This window comes from Canis lupus, chromosome 23, assembly GCF_003254725.2.
Source record: "Canis lupus dingo isolate Sandy chromosome 23, ASM325472v2, whole genome shotgun sequence".
NCBI lineage: Eukaryota > Metazoa > Chordata > Mammalia > Carnivora > Canidae > Canis > Canis lupus.
Genome location: NC_064265.1, coordinates 30,579,688 through 30,603,823, shown reverse-complemented (window position 1 = coordinate 30,603,823; position 24,136 = coordinate 30,579,688). Strand labels below are relative to the sequence as shown.

General features: G+C 36.8%; 1 protein-coding gene across 8 annotated transcripts in view; it reads left to right on the top strand.

Annotated features, from left to right (window-relative positions):
* The window catches only part of TOPBP1 (DNA topoisomerase II binding protein 1), a 60,750-nt gene that overhangs the window by 11,215 nt on the left and 25,399 nt on the right, over positions 1 to 24,136 (top strand). For all 8 annotated transcript variants that reach the window (XM_025448842.3, XM_025448843.3, XM_025448841.3 and 5 more), the window contains 6 exons: positions 121 to 284; positions 432 to 679; positions 11,281 to 11,597; positions 12,256 to 12,428; positions 15,725 to 15,936; positions 17,764 to 18,050. In XM_025448842.3, the coding sequence (XP_025304627.1) occupies positions 121 to 284; positions 432 to 679; positions 11,281 to 11,597; positions 12,256 to 12,428; positions 15,725 to 15,936; positions 17,764 to 18,050 (1,401 nt within the window). The remainder of the gene's footprint in view (positions 1 to 120; positions 285 to 431; positions 680 to 11,280; positions 11,598 to 12,255; positions 12,429 to 15,724; positions 15,937 to 17,763; positions 18,051 to 24,136) is intronic.

The following is a 24,136-nucleotide window of genomic DNA, read 5'->3' as shown; positions in this document are numbered from 1 at the left end:
CACAGAGCTGTCTTGTTTACACACAGTGCATTTAGATACATATTTTTAGTATGTTTCTGTTGGGAGAAAGAAATCATCTTAAATGCATTAATCTAAAGTAAATATTTTCTTTCTTTGCAGATCTATCTTTGCGGTTTTAGTGGCAGAAGGCTAGATAAACTAAGAAGGCTTATTAACAGTGGAGGTGGAGTTCGTTTTAATCAGCTCAATGAAGATGTAACTCATGTTATAGTGGGAGATTATGATGATGAATTGAAGCAGTTTTGGGATAAATCGGCCCACAGGTTTTGTCGGTTTTTAATTCAAAGCAATTTCTACTCTGTAATGATTTTCCTTAAAATTGCATATCCATGCAATTATGGAAATTGCATGGCAAGTGGGATGATGGTCTGTAGCTTAAACTAATACATAATTATGTATTATTTTTATAGGCCTCATGTAGTAGGAGCAAAATGGTTGCTGGAGTGTTTTAGTAAAGGTTATATGCTTCCTGAAGAAACATATATCCATGCTAACTACCAGCCAGTGGAAATTCCAGTTTCAGATCAACCTGAAAATAAAACAGCCCTTTTAAAAAAGAACAACAGCTTTTCTAAGAAAGACTTTGCTTCTGATGAAAAGCATGAACAAGCTGATGAAGATCTGCTCTCTCAATATGTAAATAATAACCCGACAGTAGGTAAGAAATAGTTGATTAGTATTTACAGTCATTAAACATTTTAGTAGTAGAATATTTCTGCCAGGTTTCCTAGATTTTAAGTTAAACCTTTTTCTTTCCTTAATGTTTTGTTACTTTTTCTAAGCAAGCAAGGCCAAGAGGGCTGAACCCTCTGACTCTCTTCAACTCACTGGCTCTACTTTGATCTGTTTTATATACCAGCATCACTTCTTTACTGTGAGTTTGTAACAGCATAAACACTTTTTTTAAAGACTATTTATTTATTAGAGTGCACATGGTGGGGTAAGGGATGGGCAAAGTGAGAGGGAGAGGCAGACTCCCTGCTGAACAGAGAGCCCAACTTGGGGCTCCATCCCAGGACCCTGAGATGATGACCTGAGTCAAAGGCAGGTGCTTAACCAGCTGAGCCACCCAGGTGCCCCATGTAACAGTATGAACTTTTATTTTAAGCTTGTAATTACCTCTTACTTGGTTATTAGGATCTTTAGTGCATCAGTATTGCACTGTGGACCACAGCCTCTGTATGTGGTCTTCCCATTGTGGGAAGAACTATTGCCGGTGAAGAGTTATGAGCAGCATTTCTTCTGTTTTAAGAAAAAGTTTTTGTGAAATATTTAATACATTGAAAGAGATGTCAATAATGTAATGAGGGGATGCCTGGGTGCCTCAGTCGCTGAGCATCTGCCTTTGGCTCAAGTTGTGATCCCAGGGTCCTGGGATCAAATCCCACATTAGGCTCCCTTTGAAGAGTCTGCTTCTCTCTCTATGTCTCTGCCTCTCTCTGTGTGTCTTTCATGAATCAATAAATAAAATCTTAAAAAAAAAAAAGAATACTGTGATGAATAACCATATACTACTAGCTAGGTATAAAAAAATAGATTACTGCACTGTACAAAATATATATACTCTAATTTTGTGTATGTTTTAGCTTATGTGAATGATATATGGTATGTACTATTTTGCTGCTCTCCTCTGACCATGAGAGAGATTTTATTTAATCCCAGTAACTGGTTGAGTATACCACAGTTTATCTATTTTCCTATCTATAGAAATTTTTTTTTTCTTTTTTTTGCCAGTGCAAACAGTACTGCTGAGATTGTTCTTACCCATGTCTCTGATTGCTTGGGATTTCTTTACATTTACATAATATCAAATTTGGTGTGCTGTATATGGATTAATAGATGTGTTAAATTCTTCCACTGTAATGGTGGCTTTGACAGTTTCTCCATGTAGTTCTGTCAAATTAATTTTTTAATATATTTTGATCTATTACATGATCCTCATTTTCCTAATTTTTTTTTTCTTTAAACTCTGTTTTGTCTGATATTAATAGAATTATCTCTGCCTTGTGTGAGTCAGTAGTGATCTGGTATGACTGACTTTTTCTTTTAACTGCAAATTTGGTCAATTTACACGTTTTTTTACTTGTGATATATTTTTATTATTTTATACCATCTTATTTTGTGCTTTCTGTTTGTCCCATTTTTCTGTGCTTCCTTGTTTAATATTTTGCCTCCTTTAGGATAGCCTGAGCTTGCCCCCACTTACCCCTATCTCCCAAGTCCCTGTCTTCCCTCTACTGATGTGGAAGTTACATCTTTTTGTATTTTTGTATTCCTTGGAACATGAATGTGCATCAAAACTTGAAATCTAAAGTTAATCAGAATTTTTATCTTCATCTTGAATAATACAAAAACTTTATGACACTAACTTCAACATCATTGCTAATCACACTCCCCTACATACACTAATACAGTCAATTTATGTGCTTTGGACTAGTATTTTCATTGTCCTTTTAATTTCACAATCAGACACACTGTTTTATGTGGTCCATACTTATTTTGATTTACCAACATGTTTAGCAATTTCTTTGCTTCCCATCCCTTGTTGTATCTGAGACCTCTTCTGGAATCATTTTCTTTCCTCTTATTAAATGATATCCTTTAGAAATTCCTTCAGTTTCTGTTAATGTCTTTACTTTTACCCTTGTTCTTAAAAAGTAGTTATGCTAAGAATATAGTTCTAGACAGTTACTTTGAGCTCCTTTAGATGTTGTTTCATTGTCCTATTTCCATGGCTGCTGGATAAGAAGTCATTTAGTCTAATTGTTATTCGTTTGTAGGAATTCGTTTTTTTCTGGCTGTTTTTAATATCTCCCTTTTATTGCTCATTTCTAGAGTTTTACCATGTACTTGTCCTACTTAGAATTCATTGTGTTTTCTAAATCTGAGGATTAGTGAGGGGTTTTGTTTTTTTCATTCCAAAAAAAATTTCATCTGTTATCTCTTTGAAGATTGCTTCTTCCCCATTCTCTATATTCTCTCCCATTAGCTCTGTGTGTGGATTGCTTAACCTGCCCTTCAAATTTCATCTTTTTGTCTTTCTATGATTTATTATGGATTTCCTTCCACATCACTGTTTCTCTGTTCACCTGTTGACTAATGTTGTTAACCTATCCATTAAATGTTTTATTTCAATAATTATTTTTTCAGTTCCTGGAAGTTCTAGTTCTTTTAATAATCTATTACTCTATATTTATGTCTTGTTACTTATTTCTTGAAATACATTAAAGATACTGCCACACCTGAATGGAGAGGAGAGGTAAATCTCTTTATTGTTCATGGCCCCTAGATTCTTGATGTTTTTGTGATATTGTAAACTCATTCTTACTAGGACTGTGGGAATTCTGAGAAGCTTAAGGTGAGGATTTGTTTCTTTAGAAAAGATTCATGTTTAAATCTGTCAGAACTCTAGTTTTCCAACTCATGACATGTCTCAGTTTATTAGCTGAATGTTTTTTGGACCGTTGGGGTAGTGTAAATTGATAACCTAACCTAACCTACATCATAGGACCAAGCCTATGATGACAAATTGTCAGGAGAGAAGTTTTTCCCTCTTGACCCAAAGTCAAAGTCAAGTGTACTTGTCAGCTCTTTTACAGGGTAGATTGTTGTTGTTGTATTTGTTTGGTTGATTTTGGACTACATTGTAACAAAGGCATTTCCCTTTAGAGTTTCTGGGTTTGTTTCCTGAGGGTATGCTCTGCCCCACCTCTAATTTGTGTGAGACTGAAGACTTGACTCTGTTTCCCTTGATATGATGTCCTTAAGTTCTGAGGGTTTGAGTTTCTGCCAAGATAGATTAAGATTCAGGGTAACCATTAGTTTTAGTAACCACTTAATGCTCTGTATTCATACTACTACATTTTCAGTCCTTGAGGATCTCCCTTATTTTCCTACAAATTCAGTGTGCATTTGTACTGATGCCTTGTATTTTATATTTTCAAGTATTTGATTGTGAGAGGGTTTCAAATGTCTAGCTACCATATTTCTAGAAGGGAATTTCCAGTATTTCCTTTTTTTTAATGACTTACATTAACTCCAGTTAATATACAGTGCTGTATTAGTTTCAGATGTATAATATATTGATTGAACAATTCCATACATCACCTGGTGCTTATCATGCATGGCAAGTGCACTCCTTAATCCACATCACCTACTAAACCCATACCATACCTCCTCCCTTCTGGTTACTATTAGATTGTTCTCCGTAATTAGGAATTTGTTTTTCTCTCTCTCATTTTATTCCCTTTGTTTGTTTTCTTTCTTAAATTCCACATAAATGAGATCATTGGGTATTTGTCTTTCTCTGATTTATTTTGTTTAGTGTTATACTCTCTACCTCCATCCATGTCCTTGCAAATGGCAAGATTTCATTCTTATGGCTAAATAATATTCCTCTGTGTGTGTGTGTGTGTGTGTGTATGTACACATACAGCACATCTTCCTTACCCATTCATTTGTTGAATACTTGGCCTGCTTCCGTATCTTAGCTATTGTAAATAATGCTGCTGTAAACATAGGGGTACATGTATCCCTTTCAATTAGTGTTCTTGTATTCTTTGGGTAAATACCTAGTAGTGAGATTGCTGGATCACAGGGTAGTTCATTTTTCACTTTTTGAGGAACCTCCATACTATTTTCCAGAGTGGCTGGACCAGTTTGCATTCCTGCCAGCAATGCACAAGGGTTCCTTTTTTCCCAGATCCTTGCCAGTGCTTGTCATCTAGGGTTTTTATTTTAGCCATTAGACATGTTTGTGGTGATAGCACATTGTAATTTTGATTTCCATTTCCCTGATGATGAGTCATGTTGAGCATCTTTTCATGTGTCTGTTGTCCATCTCTGTCTTTTTTGGAGAAATGACTGTTCATTTTTTAACTGGCTTATTTGTGTTTTTGGTGTTGAGTTGTATAAATTCTTTATAGATTTTGGAGACTAACCCTTTATCAGATACATCATTTGCAAATATCTCCTCCCATTCTATAGGTTGCCTTTTAATTTTGTTGTTTCCTTTGCTGTGCAGTAGCTTTTTATTTTTATGTAGTCCCAATAGCTTATTTTTGCTTTTGTTTCCCTTGCCTCCAGAGGCCTATCTAGAAAAAAGTTGTTGTGGCCTATGTCAAAGAAGTTACTGCCTGTGTTTTCTTCTAGGATTTTTATGGTTTCAGGTCTCAAATTTGAATCTCATCCTTTTTTATGTATGGTGTAAGAAAGTGATCCAGTTTTATTCTTTCCCATGTAGTTGTCTAGTTTTCCCAACTCTAATTTATTAAAGAGACTAACCTTTTCCCATTGGATATTCTTTCTTGCTTTGTCAAATATTAATTGACCATATAGTTGTGGGTTTATTTCTGGGTTTTCTATTCTGTTGCGTTGATCTGTGTGTCTTTTTTTGTGCCAGTATCATCCTGTTTTGATTAATACAGCTTTGTAATATAACTTAAAGTCTGGAATTGTGATGCCTTCAGCTTTGCTTTTCTTTCTCAAGATGCTTTGGCTTTTTGGGGTCTTGTGTGGTTCCATACAAATTTTAGAAAGGTTTGTTTTAGTTCTGTGAAAAATGCTGTTGATATTTTGATAGGAATTACATTAAATATGTAGATTGCTTTGGGTATTAGAGACTTTAATGGTATTTTTTCTTCCAGTCCATAAGCATGCAATGTATTTCCATTTCTTTGTGTCATATTCAATTTCTGTAATCAGTATTTTACAGTTTTCAGAGTACAGGTCTTTGACCTCTTTGGTTAGGCTTGTTCCTAGGTATCTTATTTTTGGTTTAATTATAAATGGGATTGTTTCCTTAATTTTTTTTTCTGCTGCTTCATTATTGGTATAGAAATGCAACACGTTACATTGATTTTGTTGTTGTTGTTGTTGTTGTTTGAAGGGGGAGGGTTGTATTTTATATTTCTTTTAAGTAGGCTCTACAGCCAACATGAGGCTTGAACTCACGACCCTGAGCTTAAGGGTCACATGCTCTACTAACTGAGCCAGCTAGGCACCCTGTATATTGATTTTGTATCCTGTGATTACCGAATTGTTTATCAGTTCTAGCAGTTTTTTGGTGGAGTCTTTAGGATTTTCTTTCTTTCTTTCTTTCTTTCTTTCTTTCTTTCTTTCTTTCTTTCTCTCTCTCTCTCTCTCTCTCTCTCTCTCTCTCTCTCTCTTTCTTTCTTTCTTTCTTTCTTTCTTTTTCTTTCTTTCTTTCTGATTTTATTTATTCATGAGAGACACAGATCGAGAGAGAGGCAGAGACACAGGCAAAGGGAGAAGCAAGCTCCATGCAGGGAGCCCGATGTGGGACTCAACCTTGAGTCTCCAGGATCAGACCCTGGGCTGGAGGTGGCGCTAAACCGCTGGGCCACCCGGGCTGCCCTAGGATTTTCTTTCTTTCTTTTTTTTTTTTTAAGATTTTATTTATTTATTCATGAGAGACACAGATCCATAGAGAGGCAGACACACAGGCAGAGGGAGAAGCAGGCTCCATGCAGGGAGCCCAACGTGGGACTCGATCCTGGGTCTCCAGGATCACTCCCTAGGCTGTAGGTGGCGCTAAACCGCTGAGCCACCGGGGCTGCCTGGATTTTCTATATATCTGCAAATAGTGAAAATAATTCTTCCTTAACCAATTTGGATGCATTTTCTTTCTTTTTGTCTGATTGCTATGGCTAGGACTTCTAGTATTATGTTGAATAAAAGTGGTGAGAGTGGACATCCTTCTTCTTTTCCTGACCTTACAGGAAAGGCTCTCAGTGTTTTCCCCATTGAGTATGCTCTTTGCTGTGGGTTTTTCATATATGGCCTTTATTATGTTTTTGTTTTTTGGGGTTTTTTTGCTTGTTTGTTTGTTTGTTTAAGATTTTATTTATTTATTTATGAGAGACAGAGAGAAGGCAGAGACATAGGCAGAGGGAGAAGCAGGCTCCATGCAGGGAGCCCGATGCGGGACTCAATCCTGGGTCTCCAGGATCACGCCCTGGGCTGAAGGCAGCGCTAAACCACTGAGCCACCTGGGCTGCCCTTATTTATAAAGCTTTATAAGTTTTATTTTATGTGGCAAGAATTAGTTTAAAAATTAAAATGTTGGGATCCTTGGGTGGCGCAGCGGTTTGGCGCCTGCCTTGGGCCCAGGGCGCGATCCTGGAGACCCAGGATCGAATCCCACGTCGGGCTCCCGGTGCATGGAGCCTGCTTCTCCCTCTGCCTGTGTCTCTGCCTCTCTCTCTCTCTCTCTCTCTGTGTGACTATCATAAATAAATAAAATTAAAAAAAAATTAAAATGTTAATTCTCTTGCAGATGAGGATAGAAATAATAAAGAATAATAAAGTGGCACTTATATAACAATGTTATGGGCTCTGAAGTCGGACAGCCTTTGGTTTATATCTCATTTCTGCAACATAACTGTATGACGTTAGGCAAGTTACTTAACCACTTAAGCCTGAGATATCCCTTGAAGAAAAGGTATAGATACACCAGTAGTGGAGTGCTGGGGTGGCTCAGTTCGTTAAGTATCTGACTCTTGATTTCAGCTCAGGTCATGATACCAGGGTCTTGAGGTTAAGCCCTATGTCAGGCTCCACACTCAGCAGGGAGTCTGCTTCTCTCCCTCTCCCTTTCCCTCTGCCTCTCTCCATGTCTCATGTGTATACTCTGTCTCTCACTCTCTCAAATAAAAAATAAATCTTAAATATAGATATACCAGTAGCATCAACATCATAGTATCACAAACACTAATTTTGTGCATGTAAAGCACCTAGGCACACTGTCTGTATTGGTGAATAAATGAAGAATCCTTGAATAGCTTCCAGGTTTGTTGAGATCTCATAAAGCAGGGATTGACAAACTTCTTTTTCAAAGGACTAGACAGTAAATACTTCAGGCTTTATCAGCCACATTCTGTCTCTGAATGTATTCTATTTCGTTTGGGTTCTGCTTTTTGCAACCACTTAAATATGTAAAAACAATTATTTTTTATTTTAAGATTTCATTTATATGAGAGAGCAGAGGGAGTGGGAGAAACAGACTCCCCAGTGAGCACAGAGCCCAACTTGGGCCTTAATCCCCAGACTCAAGGATCATGACCTGAGCTGAAGGCAGACACTTCACCAACAGAGCCACCCAGGTGCCCTGTAAAAACAATTCTTAACTCATAGGCTGCAGGCTCAGTTTGGCCCATAGGCTGTAGTTTGCCAGTCCCTGTACATAGCACTACTAGAGTTTTCAAAAACTTACTAAGTTGTTACCTTTTTTTAAAATTTAAATTTTAGTGAACATACAGTGCAATATTGGCTTCAGGAGTAGAATTCAGTGATTCATCCTTACAACACCCAGTGTTTATCATAAGTGCTCTCCTTAATACCCATCACCCACCTAGCCCGTCTGCTACCGACTTTCCTCCATCAACTTTCAGTTTGTTCTCTGTCCTTAAGAGTCTCTCATGGCTTGTTTCTCTTTGTCTTTTTTTTTTTTCTTGTCCCTGTTCCCATATGTATATTTGTTTTCTTAAATTCCACGAGTAAGATTATATGGTGTTTGTCTTTCTCTAATTTAATTCACTTAGTGTAATACACTATATAGCTCCATTCACATCATTGTAAATGACAAGATTTCATTTTTTTGATGGTTAATACTCCATTGTGTATATATACCACATCTTTATCCATTCACCAATTGATGGACATTTGGGCTCTCTCCATAGTTTGGCTATCGTGACTACCATAAACATCAGTGTGCATGTGCTCCTTCAGCTCTGTATGTTTGTATCCTTTGGGTGAATACCTACTAGTGCAATTGTTGAATTATAGGGTAGTTCTATTTTTAACTTCTTAAGAAACTTCCATACTGTTCTCTAAGTTCTTTAATAGATTTTGGATACTAACCCTTTATCTGATATGTCATTTGCCTATATCTTCCTTCCATAGGCTGCCTTTTAGTTTTGTTGATTGTTTCCTTTGCTGTGCAGAAGCTTTTCACCTTGAAGTTCCAGTAGTTCATTTTTGCTTTTGTTGCCTCCAGCAGTGTGTCCAGTAAGAACTGGCCAGGCCAAGGTTAAGGAGGTTTCTGCCTGTGTTCTCTAGGATTTTGATGGTCTCCTGTCTCGCATTTAGATCTTTTATCCATTTTGGATTTATTTTTGTGAATGGTGTAAGAAAGTGGCCCGGTTTCATTCTTCTGCATATAGCTGTCCAGTTTTCCCAACACCATTTTTTGAAGAGACTGTCTTTTTTTTCATTGGATATTCTTTATTGCTTTGTCAGAGATCAGTTGACCATGTAGTTGTAGGTCCATTTCTGGGTTCTCTGTTGTGTTCTGTTGATTTATGTTTCTGTTTTTGTGCCAGGACCATACTGCCTTGATTACTGCAACTTTGTCATATAGCTTAAAATCTGGAATTGTGATGCCTCCAGATTTTTTTTCTTTTTTTCACGGTTGGGTTTGGCTATTTGGCATCTTTTGTGGTTCCTTGCAAATTTTAGGATTGTTTGTTCTAGCTCCGTGAAAACTGCTGGTGGTCTTTTGATAAGAGATTGCATTAAATGGATAGATTGCTTTGGGTAGTATGGACATTTTAACAATGTTTGTTCTTACAATTCCTGAGCATGGAATGCTTTTCCATTTCTTTGTGTCATCTTTCTTTCATAAATGTTCTTTTTTTTTTTTTTTTTTTTTTTTAAGATTTTTATTTACTTATTCATGAGAGACACAAAGAGAGAGAGGCAGAGGGAGAAGCAGGCTCCATGCAGGGAGCCTGACGTGGGACTCGATCCCAGGACTCCAGGATCACGCCCTGGGCCAAAGGCAGGCACTAAACCGCTGAGCTACCCAGGGATCCCCATTTATGGATCCCCATAAATGGTCTGTGGTTTTTCAGAGTACATATCTTTTACCTCTTTAGTTAGGCTTATTCCTAGGTATCTTTTGGTTTTGGGTGCAGTTGCAAATGGGATCTTAGATTTCTTTTTCTTCTACTTTATTGGTGTATAGACATGCAACATATTTCTGCACTTTGGTTTTACATCCTGCAACTTGCTGAATTCATGTTTCAGTTCTAGCAATTTTTTTGGTGTAGTCTTTCAGGTTTTCTACATACTCTATTATGTCGTCTGCCAATAGTGACAGTTTGACTTCTTCCTTGATGTTTTGGAGCCTTTATTTCTTTTTGTTGTGTGATTACTGAGGCTAAGACTTCCAGTACTTTGTTTTTACCTTTTAAACTTTTAGCTTTGATTCACCAGTTTATTGCATATTAGGGGTTATATATTTTAGTTGCTAACATTTGTGTTTTTATATAGCTATGTTTTTTCTCCTACTCATCAGCCAACTTGCTTTTAAAATATAGTAGTTGAGACCATTTGCTTGGGTTCTTCATCAGTTATTCTCTTAAGTCCATATTGTAGTAGCTAAGCAGCTGTAATCTAATATGAAACTTTTAGGAGTTTTTGAAAGATAAGTAACCATAAAAAGCAGTAACCATAATTATCTTATTTATATAGTTATTTCCATGTGGGCTTGAGCACTTAGGCCTATTCTGTTTTTATCCTTAATAATATTTTCTCAAAATTTTTTAGGGTATGTATGTATGTATTTATTTATTTATTTATTTAATAGAGAAAGTGAGAGTATGTATGCAAGCATGAGCAGGGGGAGGGGAAAGGGAGAAGCAGACTCCCTGCTGAGCAGAGAGCCTGATGCAGGGCTCAATCATGACCCAAGCCGAAGGCAGACACTTACCTGATTGAGCCACCCAGACGCCCCAATATTTTCTCAGTTTCTTTTGTGAATAGCACAACCGGTTTTGAGGGATGCCTAGGTGGCTCAGCGGTTAAGTGCGTCTGCCTTTGGCTCAGGGCATGATCCTGGAATACTGGTATCAAGTCCCACATCAGGCTCCCTACATGGAGCCTGCTTGTGTCTCTGCCTCTCTCTTTCTGTGTCTTTCATGAATAAATAAATAAAATTTTTAAGAAAAGGTTTTGGGACTTAGACAAGCCTGGGGAGTTATTGGAGCATCGTAATTTTCAATTAATTGGAGTTTACTCAGAATACTTAAAACCCTGACATGATTTCTGTTGTCATTCCTAATGTAAGATAGAAATAATGACAATACTTCTGGTGGCCAAGAAGATGAGATAGGTTCATATCCTTTCTTCATTGTGTACCTACAGTTTTTGTGAATGTGGGCATTATTCTCAGGCTTCATGTTACCTTTAAGTATAAGATAAATTATCTGCTAGAAAATACTTATTTTTCTCTTTCAGGTGAAGCTGTGAAGTCTGAAGTTGAGCCCTTTAATGACTCTACTCATATTTCTCCGCAAAAAGAAAACCAGTCTTCTGCCACTCATTGCCTCCCTGATGCTTCTACAACTACTGAAGAAGGTTTATTTAGCCAAAAGAGTTTCCTTGTTTTGGGGTTTAGTAATGAAAATGAATCTAATATTGCAAATATCATAAGAGAAAATGCTGGAAAAGTCGTGTCCCTTCAGAGCAGAATTGTTGCTGATTATGCTGTGGTTCCTCTGCTGGGGTGTGAAGTAGAAGCAACTGTAGGAGAAGTCGTCACAAATACATGGCTGGTAAGAAAACCCTGTAGCAGTTGAAATGTAGTGTTGAAGGATATCAAATGCCGAAAATGTTAATGTTTATTTCCTGGACATTTGAGTTTAGGTAAATTGGTGTTTGTGTTTGAGCACGATTTAGGTTTTGTTTTTAGCAAAGTAAATTGTAAGATAGGAAAATGCATAAGCTTCTTGGGCCCAATCCTGGTCGAGTAGAGCATATTGTTTCCCCAGGGCCACAGCAGCAGCATTACTTCATAAGAAGTTACTCCAGGTCATCTCCTACTATTTCAGTCTTCCCTGTTTTCACACAACCAAAGCATGCGTGCACTTTTGTATTACTCTTTGTTATTGGCTAAACACTGGGAACTTCACCAATTTTTTTTAAACTTTCCAAGAATTAAGAGGAAAATTTATAAACTAATACTTGGGAAGAAATTAAATTTACGGCAATATTTAGTAAGTTAAATGATTAACCTGATTGATCTTAATATCCTGTATAATGAGTTGATTTCTTTAATATAATGTGAAATGTACTGAAAATGAGTATGTGTGAGGTTATGTTAAAGTAAAACTGCTTTTTATCTAAACTAAATTTACTGCTTCTGTAACTAAAAGTGTTAGCCACTGGTTGGTTATTTCAGGTTGCTGTTTTTGTTTCTCTTGTTTTTAAAAGGTAACTTGTATAGACTATCAGACTTTAATTGATCCAAAGTCAAATCCTCTCTTCATGCCAGTTCCATTTATGGCAGGAATGACTCCTTTAGAGGATTGTGTTATTTCATTCAGCCAGTGTGCAGGAGCAGAAAAAGATTCATTGACATTCTTAGCAAATCGCCTTGGAGCTAGGTACGTAGTATTTTTCTGTGCACCTGTTCTCATGGTGTACCTTTTATCTGTTTTGGCGTATTGGTGAACATTCAAATTGGAATTGGCCAGGGGATATCTTTATAATGTTTATGGGTAGTGTGTAATGTACCTGTGTGATGACTCAGTACTACTAGATGAATACTTAGCAGAGATTAAGACCATGGGCATTAGTGCTTACCTACCAGGAAAGGGGATGTTTAAAGCTAATACAAGGGCCATTATTGAATATTGCACATCTAACCACTATTCCTTTCCACGGCCCATATGGGCGATTTATTCTTTTTCAGTAATGAAGATTTGGGAAGGGGAAAAAAATGAACTTGAAGGTTACTTCCAAAATCCAAATTAGCCCAACCCTTAAGTGTACCTTAGGTGGGGACTATTTTAAACGGGAAGTAGAAACTATTATATCAGTAAATGTAAATGAACTCAACTTTTATATTTAAAAAAAAAAGTTCTTGTGGGTTAGATCTTGAAGCAACACCTAAAATCATTTTAAACAGGAGACACACCTAAAACATTGATTCAGAACAGCTGGGGGGAAAAAAAAAGATGGGCAAAGGTATGTCAAAGAACTGTAAACAGAAAGGAGGGATTCCACTTCTAATGTCAGACAAATTTGGATTCAAATGAAAAGGCATTAAATAAGAAAAAGAAGAGCAATGTAAATACAGAACTATTCACACTACATTTAAAACATATACCAAAAAGAGCATGACTGTTGTTCATAAGATAAAATAGGAAATACAAGGGTGGAATCAATAGAAATACATTATTTGTAGGAGACATTAATTCCCATCTTTTACTTGATGAGAGGTCAACATAGAAAACAGGGAAGGATCTAGATTTCAGTAGCATAGTCATCTACCCTGAAACAGTGAACATACCTTTTTGAGTGCCTGTAGAGCACTTATAAACATTGCCTATAAAGAAATTGGCCACAAAGAAACCTTAATAAATTCCTTAAAGTAGAAAGAGTACAGGCAATACTCTCTAATCATGATGCAGAAAGACTAGAAATGAGTAGTAATAAATAGAAAACTGGACATTTTAGAACTATTTCATAACCCCTTGTTCCAAGAGGAATTCAAACCCATTTATAAGCCTAGAAATCATTATCAACCCAATGGTAATAAGGAATCCCAGTGCCCAGACTATGATACTAAAATACCATTTTCTGCTAAAAGAAACTAAAATGTAAAGAAATGATTAATTCCAGATCTGGGGCAGGAAAGGTGCCAATGAGTCTGGGACACTTGTTGGACCAGATAGCAAGGACTATTGAGGAATTTGTGTCAAAAGGACCTCCACTGGTCAAAGACAGGAAAAATTTTAAGAATCACTAGAGAAAATAATGGCAGTGTTTCCAAACACATCAAATAATGTTTAAATCATGATTTCATAATAACACCAAGCAAAGCGAATCAGTCATGTTTGAAAGATGTTGGGAAACCAGGCCATTATTTTGAAAGCTGTTTAGATAAAGAGAAAGGATCAAGTATTTATCTTGCCTTCTCCATGTAATCTGTATCATAGTACCATAATATTGGATAAGACCGTTTCCCTTTAAGAGATCTTCCAACAAATAAATGAAATAAGATAGGATTATAACTCCTAATGAATGAAAACATCTAGGCCTTGAAAATCAGTAATCACATGATACAGAGGAAAACATTATATGCCTTGTGCTGAAGAACACACTACCACCTAAAGTGGCCTTACCGAAATGATAAAACCTCAATCTGATGAAGCCTCTACATTCAACTACCGATTTATAGGAAATAGAATAATATGTTAAACTATAGTACAGGAATGCAGTTAGCAAAATCCAGACTCAGATAATTTTATGTTATAAATAATAGCAGTGGATAGTGAAAGAGGATGAAGCCTATAAGCCAGAAGACATTTTTAAAAAACTGTAGTGCCTAAGAATGCACTATGTGATAAAACTAAAGAAAGATAAGGAACTGATTGCCATAAATATCCAAATAGTGGCTAGTATTAAGAAGGGAGGTAAGGCAGGCTTGCAATTGAATAAGGGACACATAGGAGAGGTTCTGAAGTGGCTGACAAGATTCTGTTGTCTGATGTAAGTGATAGATACAAGGGTTTTCACCTTAATTCACTAAATTGTGTATTTCCTTTATTGCTGTGTTCTGTATTTGAATTATACTAAACAATAAAAAACTTTTTAGAAAAAAACTGAAGTTGCAGGAAATCTAGAAAGTAACAGAAGTGTGACACCAGATCCCACATAAGCAATGCTTGCAGAAAAATTCAGCAAAGTGACTGTATAAAAAACAGTAAATTTTACAGTATAAATTTCTGTATTTACTATACAGAAATCATTGACCTTCATACAACCTATTAGAAAAGCTAATGAAAACTAAGTTTATAATAAGAGATAAAATACTTAACAGGTTTAACATGAAACTTGGAAGAGCTGCAGAAGCTTATAAGATGCTAGTAAGAGAGTTTTTTGAATATATTTTGTAAAACCTCACTAAATAAGTGTGGCTTTAATAAGTTGCAGAAAGTTCAGTGAACAAAGTCTAGAAATAGACCCAAATACACACAAGAATTTTTGTGTATGATAAAAGTGATATTCCAATCATTGAAGAAGAGAGATGGCTATTCTATTTAGTAAATAGGATTAAAAAAATTTGGAGTTCCGTCTCATACCAAATAAATACCAAATGGATCAATGAGTTAAATGTGAAAAATGAAATCATTAAAGTACGAGGAAAAATGTGGGAAATTTAAAGAATCTTAAAAGTGGGGACTTAGAGTATAAAACCCAGAAGTTATTACCAAAAAAAATTCTAAATGTATGTCAAGTGATGGACATCTCTCCCCACACCGCATGTTCTCTGTGTTTAACATTCTGTGATCTTGAGCAAGTCACATAATTCTATCTTTTCCCAGGTTTCTTTACAATATTTTGTAAGATATTGGTATTACACAAATATAAAGAGTACCAAATAAGATTATGTGTGAAAATGCTTAGGGGAGACACAGTGGGCTAGAAAGGTACAATGTGTTATTCATACCATTGCTATGCTTCCTAGCTGTTCCATGCTTCCTTTTGGGAAGAAAGGCCAGAGTAGGTTGATGATGACTAATTAAGGAGGTAAATTTCAATATATCAACTTTTTATCAGTGAGTATTATCTTATACTTAGAACTCTTAACAACAGTTTTATCAGAAACTTCCTTCTTAACTTGCTCACTAGTTGTGTATATGACCATTTGCTTTTATTTAAATATAATTTTCAGCGTTCAAGAATTCTTTGTTCGCAAATCCAATGCAAAGAAAGGCATGTTTGCCAGTACACATCTTGTATTGAAAGAACCAGGTGGTTCAAAATATGAAGCTGCAAAGAAGTGGAATTTGCCAGCAGTCACCATATCTTGGCTGTTGGAGACTGCTAGAATGGGAAAGAGAGCAAATGAAAACCATTTTCTGATTGAAAAGTCAACTAAAGAAGGTTAACACTTTTATTTGTTCTTTTATATGTAGCTTTACAATCTGATGGTTTCTGGGACATGAATATATCAAAGCTTGTTTTCCATTTTTCACGTACAGTGTCATGCACTGCTGTTGAACATTCCTTATTGGGTGGCAAAATAAATGTGTTTATAGCACAGATATTTAATTTATATCTGCTTTCTACTGCAGGCACTGTCTGAAAGCTGGAAGATACGAAACAATCTAGGAGGATTCTGGGGTCTAAGCGTTTGAGGTCTTAAGATGCGGGCTAGGACTCTGTTTACCTTTTCTTCTGTGTCATATGCTGACACCATGTCATTCATGTGCTCTCTGGTCCTCTCATCTTTGGACTTCTGCGTTTTTCCTGTAACCCACATCAAGCTTGCCTCTTCATCCCTATCTTTCAGTTCTCAGCTTGAATGTTACTTTCCATGTGGGAAATCTTCCTTAACTCACCAAGTATGGCCTTTGTCTTGCCAGAATTCCCTGCGTTATCTCTTTTATACCTCTGATCCCAGTGGTCTAATTCTAGTTTGCTTTCATGTCTTCCCTACTCAGGTACAAGCTTTGAAAGGGCAAAGAATACTCGTGTCTTGTGCATTATATATTTCTGTTGTCTAGCATTGGACCTGGTGTGGCATAGCCATCTAATAAGTGTTTTTGTTAAATGTTGAAAAGGGAGGATCCCTGGGTGGCGCAGTGGTTTGGCGCCTGCCTTTGGCCCAGGGCGCGATCCTGGAGACCCGGGATCAAATCCCACGTCGGGCTCCCTGCATGGAGCCTGCTTCTCCCTCTGCCTGTGTCTCTGCCTCTCTCTCTCTTTCTCTCTCTCTCTCTCTGTGTGTGACTATCATGAATAAATAAATAAAATCTTAAAAAAAAATAAAAATAAAAATAAAAAAATGTTGAAAAGGTAGGCAGGTGAGAGGACAGTTGCTCTTCTTCTAAGATAATGGCACCCCAGGGCAAACTTCAGGGACAAGTCAGTAGCTTGGGAACAGGTCTCAGAACCATTACTTACCCAGACAGACTAGAAATTTTACAACTGAGGCAAAGTGATATTTATAGATCATATTAAAATTTTATTAAGAACTTTGCAGAAACATCACTGTAGTTGTTAACTTGGAATATATGTAATTGGGATTTTTTTTTTAAGCCTGCCGTTGACTAAAATGACAATTTTTGGCAAATTGTGAGGTTTATTGAAAATATTTCAAGTTAAGATGAAACAGGAAATCTAATTTCATTTGTTTCAGTTGACATGGTTTGTCTGATTTAACATGTATTTTAACACATTGTTTGATTTGTTTTTTGTAAAGTAGGTATATAACTTTGTGATTTAAAGTGCACTTGTGGGACACGTGGTTGAACGTCTGCCTTTGATTCAGGGCATGATCCCAGGGTCCGGGACCAAGTCCCACATCAGGCTCCTGCAGAGAGCCTACTTCTCCCTCTGCCTATGTCTCTGCCTCTCTCTCTCTCTCTGTGTCTCTCATGAATAAATAAAATCTTTAAAAAATAAAAGTAAAGTGCATTGTGAGGGTTCAGTCAGTTAAACATCTGCCTTCAGTTCAAGTCATGATCCCAGGGTCCTGGAATCAAGCCCCACATTGGTTCCATGCTCTGTGAGGAACCTACTTCTCCCTCAGCCTCTGCTGCTCCCCCTGCTTGTGTGCTTTCTCTCCCTCTCTATTTCTCAAAGTCTTAAAGTGCATTTGAGAATTCATATGAAAACTAACAATACGATATAAAAATGTCAGCCTCTTTAGAGACAAAAGATGGCCTTAGTGGTTCACGTTTCTTTCTTGTCATTTTAAATCTCTAGAACAAAGTTTGGAAACTGAAATAACAAACAAGGTGAATCTAAATCCAGATACTCCAGAGCATCCTGTTGCACACCTGGAAACTCAGAGGAAAACAGCTGTTACACCTTTAGATATGAACCGCTTTCAGAGTAGAGCTTTCCATGCTGTGATCTCACAACACACCAAACAGGTTTCGACCTCCTCGCCAGTGGGACAGCCACTTCAGAAGGAGCCCTCCTTACATCTGGACACACCATCAAAGTTTCTGTCCAAGGACAAACTCTTCAAGCCTTCCTTTGATGTGAAGGTAAGGTTTATAGAAAATGGCCCTGGAGTTAACAATTTTGTAGTATATAAAGTTAAAGCTCTACATTCTGCATCACTTTTAAAGTTTATAATAGTAAGTTTTCCAGAGATATTGGCAGGTAGATTCATTTTACCGAGTCCTATCATATACTTAGTGTTGAGATAAGAGCCGGAGATAAAATAGTGTGAAATCAGGACTGGGGGCTGGGGCGTGTGGGTGGCTCAGTGGTTGAGCATCTGCCTTTGGCTCAGGTTGTGATCCCAGGGTCCTGGGATCAAGTTCCACATCAGGCTTCCCACAGGGAGCCTGTGTCTCTCAGGAATAAATAAATAAAATCTTAAAAAAAAAAATCAGGACTGGGTTCAAGTCCTAGACTGTCACGAACAGTATGATTCCAGACAGATCATTTAACATATACAGGTATAGGCTTTTTCTTTTGTACAGAGAGGATATCACTTGCTCTGAAAACTCACAGATTTATCATAAGGATCAAATGAAATGATCTGATGAAATAATCTTATAAACTATGATATAAACCCATTGCTACTTCTTTTTTTATTGTAACAGTATACTTAGTGCTAAATCTTGAAGAATGTGTCTATTACCTTATTTTGTAGTCATTTCCTTTGAAAAATGAGTTAAGTCTGCATCTTTGTTTGATCTCCTGAGCACTGGACTATGGCTCCCTTTCTAAGAAATGTATTCACAAATCAAGAACTCATTTGACAATAAATGGTTTCCTTTTTTCCCCAAAAAATTATTTTCTTCACTATTCCTTTAGTAGATGTTTCAAATGGCTATTCAAATCATTGATCATGAAAGAAAAAATGCACAATTGCAGTACTAGTCCTCTATTGGAGTTTTGCTGATAGGGTAATAAGCAGTATTCTGGGGTACCTGGGTGGCTCAGTTGATAAAGTGACTCTTGATCTCAGGGTCAGGAAAGTTCAAGCTCAGTGTTAGGCTTTAAAAAATAAAGCAACATTCTAATAATTTTTACTGGTGTGTTTTGGAGTAGGGTTATAAAATTTACAGACTATTCATCTTCAAAAAATAAATATGAATTAATATTTGGGACATTTTTTACCAAGTGAAACCTTGCTCACATCTTTTTCTAAAGTAATAATTTTATACTATGGTTAACGCTGCTCACTATGCCTTAAGAAATAGAGAAAAACCATTAGTTTGAAAACTGAGATCTAGAATCAGGCTTTGCTTTTTGCTGCCTTTTAAGGCAGGTCAACCTCTTTGGGCTCCATGATCCCCATCTATAAAATTGTAGAATATATTTAGATGATCTCTAAGGTCTCATTGCTCACAGACTCTTTGAATAGTAAATGAGATGATACTAGAAGGCAAGAAAATAGCAAAAATATTCCCAGTCATTGACACCATTCTTCTTTAAGATACCTTGCAGAAAGTTGATAGTTCTGAAATGGTCTCAGTGAAAGGCACAAGACACACTTAAAAATTTTCTCGTTTATTTTTATTTTATTTTATTTTATTTTATTTTATTTTATTTTATTTTATTTTATTTTATTTTATTTTTAATTTATGATAGTCATACAGAGAGAGAGAGAGAGAGAGAGAGAGAGAGAAGCAGAGACACAGGCAGAGGGAGAAGCAGGCTCCATGCACCGGGAGCCTGACGTGGGACTCGATCCCGGGTCTCTAGGATCACGCCCTGGGCCAAAGGCAGGCACCAAACCGCTGCGCCACCCAGGGATCCCAAATTTTCTTGTTTAGAAGCAAGTTTACTTAGCAGTGTTGTTTGTTCTTTTTGTTTTGAGGTTTTTGGTTGGGGTTTTGTTTGGGTTTTTTTTTTGTGTGTGTTTTGGGGTTATTTTTTTGGTTTTTGGTGATGCATAAAATGGTACTTCATCTTACAATCAGTGGTTCTTCAAATTGATGTAATATGGTATATTGAATGTTTTCTCTGAAAACAGAAGAGCCCATGAAATAATCACAAAATTGAACATCTGTTAGGCCTTACATTTTTAAAAAAATCTCCTGTTTAGGGGCAGCCCGGGTGACTCAGCGGTTTAGCGCCGACTTCAGCCCAGGGCCTCATCCCAGGGACCCGGGATCAAGTTCCCACCTAGGGTTCCCTGCATAGAGCCTGCTTCTCCCTCTGCCTGTGTCTCTGCCTTTCTCTCTCTCTCTCTCTCTCTCTCTCTCTTTCTCTCATGAATAAATAAATAAAATCTTTTAAAAAATCTGTTTAAACTTAATTTTTAATTGGCATACATCAGAAAAGTACAAACGTGCTGCTAAATGAAATGTTAGTTAACAGTTAGAAGGCCACTGTACATGTTCAGAAAGAGATCATTGCCAGTGCCACAGAGCCTTCCTCCTGTCTCATCACTGTTTCCTCCTCCCAATACCAGAGATAACACTCGTGACTTCTAACACTGTAGGTTTGTTATGCTTGTTTTTTAACTTTGAAACATGTGGAATAATATGCATTTTTCTGAGTCATTTTTGTTCAGCCTTTGTTTGAAAGCTGTGTCCATGTACCTGTAACTTTAGTTTATTGATTTCATTCCTGCATAATCTATTACATGGGTATATAGACATTCTTGTGCATGTCTCTTGGAATATGTGTGCATGCATTTCTTTTTGGTATATGCCTAAAAGTAAAATTGCCGGGTCATATTTCAACTTTAGTAGAGACTAACAAACTGTCAAAATGGTCGTATCAATTTATACTCCTACTAATAATTTGTTGAGCAGCCAGTGTCCCCCATTCTTGCCAACAAGGAATTAAAAGTTTTTTTTTTTAACTTTTCACTTGGAAATAATTCTTAACTTATAAAAAGTTACAAAATAAAAATACTAGAAGGAACATTTGCACACCCTTTATTCAGAAATAGTTTTCATTACTTTCCAGATGGAAAGACTTTGTGTTTTTTGATTTCTTGTTTTATTAGAAAGAGTGATCTATCTAATCAGAGTGTTTATAATATTTCTATTCCATAGAACTTACTGATCTTTGTGGCCTGTAATGTGATCAGTTTTTGAGAACATTTTATGAAAAGATATATTCTCTATCACAGATAGTCCTTGCCCCGCCCCACCCCCCATACACAGAAGATCATTTTTTGTTTTAACTCATCTCATACTAAATGGTGTTTTCAAGTTTTCTAATATAGTATGTTTCTGGTTCTTGCATCACATATGGTTTTGTTTTAGGTGGGTGATTGCTATATTAGTGCATAGATACTCATAACTATTAATGTTACTTGAAATGTGTCCTTCATCTCATTTAATACTTCTTGGCTTGTAGTCAACTTTAAGTATCAGGATTTCAATCTCTTCTATCTTATGACTTTTATTTGCCTTATAACTCTGTTCATTATCTTATTTTAGCCTTTTGGGATTGCTGTATTTTAAATGTAGAATTGAGTTTTACTTTATGAGTCATTCTAAAGAGCTTTTTCTTTCAACGAGGTGACTTAAGCCCATTCACATTTAATACGATTTATATGTGGTCTCAATTCTGTCGTATGTTGTAATTACACATGCATGTATGTTACATGTTTCTTCACATATTGTGTCCTCTGTTTGGGAGGGTTTTTTCCTTTTTCATATTTAGGGAAGGGTTTGTTAGTTTTATTCTTAGGGTGTCCTTAACCCCCTTCTTAACTTTTTGTCAATTGTAAATTATGTTTTGACCCCTACTTATTATTGCTTCTGTTGCAGTCAGTGGTCTTACTCTGTTTCTCCATTTTCTCTCTTCCACTCTTTTTAATTAATTTATCTACTTTGTCAGAAAATAGTGTTTATATATACTTTAAACCCATGGACCTCACCCTTGTTTTAGTCTCTTTTTTTAAAACTTTTTTTTTTATTGTTTGTTTAAAGATTTTATTTATTTAACAGAGAGCACACAAGGAATGGGAGAGGGAGAGGGTGAAGTAGAGAGCCCAATATGGGACCCTATTCCAGGACCCTGGGATCATGACCTGAGCCAAAGGCAGATGCTTAACTAACTGAGCCACCTAGGCACCCCACCCTTGTTTTAGTCTTAACTCTAAGGTCAAATATGTGAAATGCTCAGTTCTTGTCTTTTGTGAAATTTCACTGTCATCTGTTGGTAGGATAAAGGCATCCTCTAGAATACTCGGGAAAGACACGTGTACAATATTTCCTGAGTTCAGCACATTCAAAGCCTTTACCACGGCCGTGATTCTTTGACAGATTGCATGGATATACTGTTCTCAGTTTGCTTTTTTTTTTCCCCTTGAGTTTCCTAAAAATGCTACTCCACTGCTGCCTTTCTTTGTGTATATTTTTGAAAATTCTGATGCCAATCTAACTATGTTGTTTTTTTATGATATTTCATCTTTTTTTTTTTTTTTTTGGCCTGAGGACCATGTGGAGTTTTCTTTTATCTTTAAAGTCTAATTTTACAAAAATATGCTTAGATATTGATTATTCTCCATCATTTTTCCCTGATACATGGCAGTTGTTTAAATGTTTGGAATTTAGATCCTTCTCCAAATTTTTGGTCTGAGAGATGAGAAGAATGGAGCTGCCAATCAACTGAGTTGAATGGAACGGGTTGGGATCAATACCTCAGAGCAAGAGTTTGTATTTTGGGTACATAGATATCCAAGTACCGTTGTCAAATAGACAGTTACGTATATAACTTGAAGTTTGGGCAATGATTTGGGCTAGAGAAAGAAATTTGGGGATTAGAGTTTGTAGGTGATATTTAAAGCCATATGGGAATAGATGCCAAGAGGGCAGTAGAAAAAATGTCCAAGGAACACTCTGAGGGGTTCACATTTAGAGGAGGAACCAGCAGGAGAGACTGAGAAGGAACCACCCATGAGGGAAGAGAAAGCCTTAGACATTCTTAGAAGCCACATAAGAAAGTATTTGAGGAAGGAATAGTTAACTGTGTCACATGCTGCTGAAAGTCAAGAAAGGTGAGGACAGAAAATTGACCACTGGATTTAGCATTATGGTAGGTTGTTGGTGATCTTAACAGAAAGGGTTTTGAGGACATGGTGGAAATGGAAAGCAGTGTAGACTCAAAAGGGAATGTGAGAAGTTTATAGACATTGAATATAAACAATGCTTTTGAGGGGCAGCCCCGGTGGCACAGTGGTTTAGCACCGCCTGCAGCCCAGGGTGTGATCCTGGAGACCCGGGATTAAGTCCCACGTCGGGCTTCCTGCATGGAGCCTACTTCTCCCTCTGCCTGTGTCTCTGCCTCTCTCTCTCTCGCTCTCTCTGAATGAATAAATAAATAAATCTTTAAAAAAAAAACAACAATGCATTTGAGGAATCTTACCTGTAAAGGGGAACCAAGAAATGGAGTCATTGCCATAGAAGAGTCAAAAGAAGGTTGTTTTGTTTCAAAATAGAAAAAATTAATTATATACCATTGTGGCCAGTCTAGTAGAGATTCAGTTGATGATGCAGACAAGAGGGGAGAATTGCTGAAGCCACATCCCTTGAATTGGTGAGTAAGGGTGGGATCTAGTGCTTAACTGGAGGGAAAGCAGTGTTAACAATGGCACAGGTGCAGAAGGCAGGTAGATGTGGTATGGGAGGTTCTGATTTCTTTTTTGTTTGAAGAATCTTTTTAAATGCTGTATAGAAATGTTTAAAAAAAATTAGCAAATAGAAAGCCTTACCATGTCCTCACAAAAAAGATTAAACATCATAAGGATCTATAAAGGTAATGTAGATCCTACTAAAAATGCAAGCAAAAAGTTTTTTTTTTTTTTTTAAGATATTATTTATTTATTCATGAGAAACACAGAGAGAGAGGCAGAGACACAGGCAGAGGGAGAAGCAGGCTTCCTGAGGGGAAGGCAGGACTCCCATCTCAGGATCCCAGGATCATGACTTGAGCCAAAGCCAGACGCTCAACTGCTGAACCACCCAGGTGCCCCAAAAATAGTATTAAAAATATGAAAAGAATGATTGATGATAGGCACTAGCCCTACTAGTTATTCAAACATCATGTGAAGTTGCAGTCATTGAAGCCGTCAGTGTGTCATCAAATGAGCACTCAAATTCATACACTCCATACATAGGAGAATGTATTATATGATGAAGGTGGCATTCAA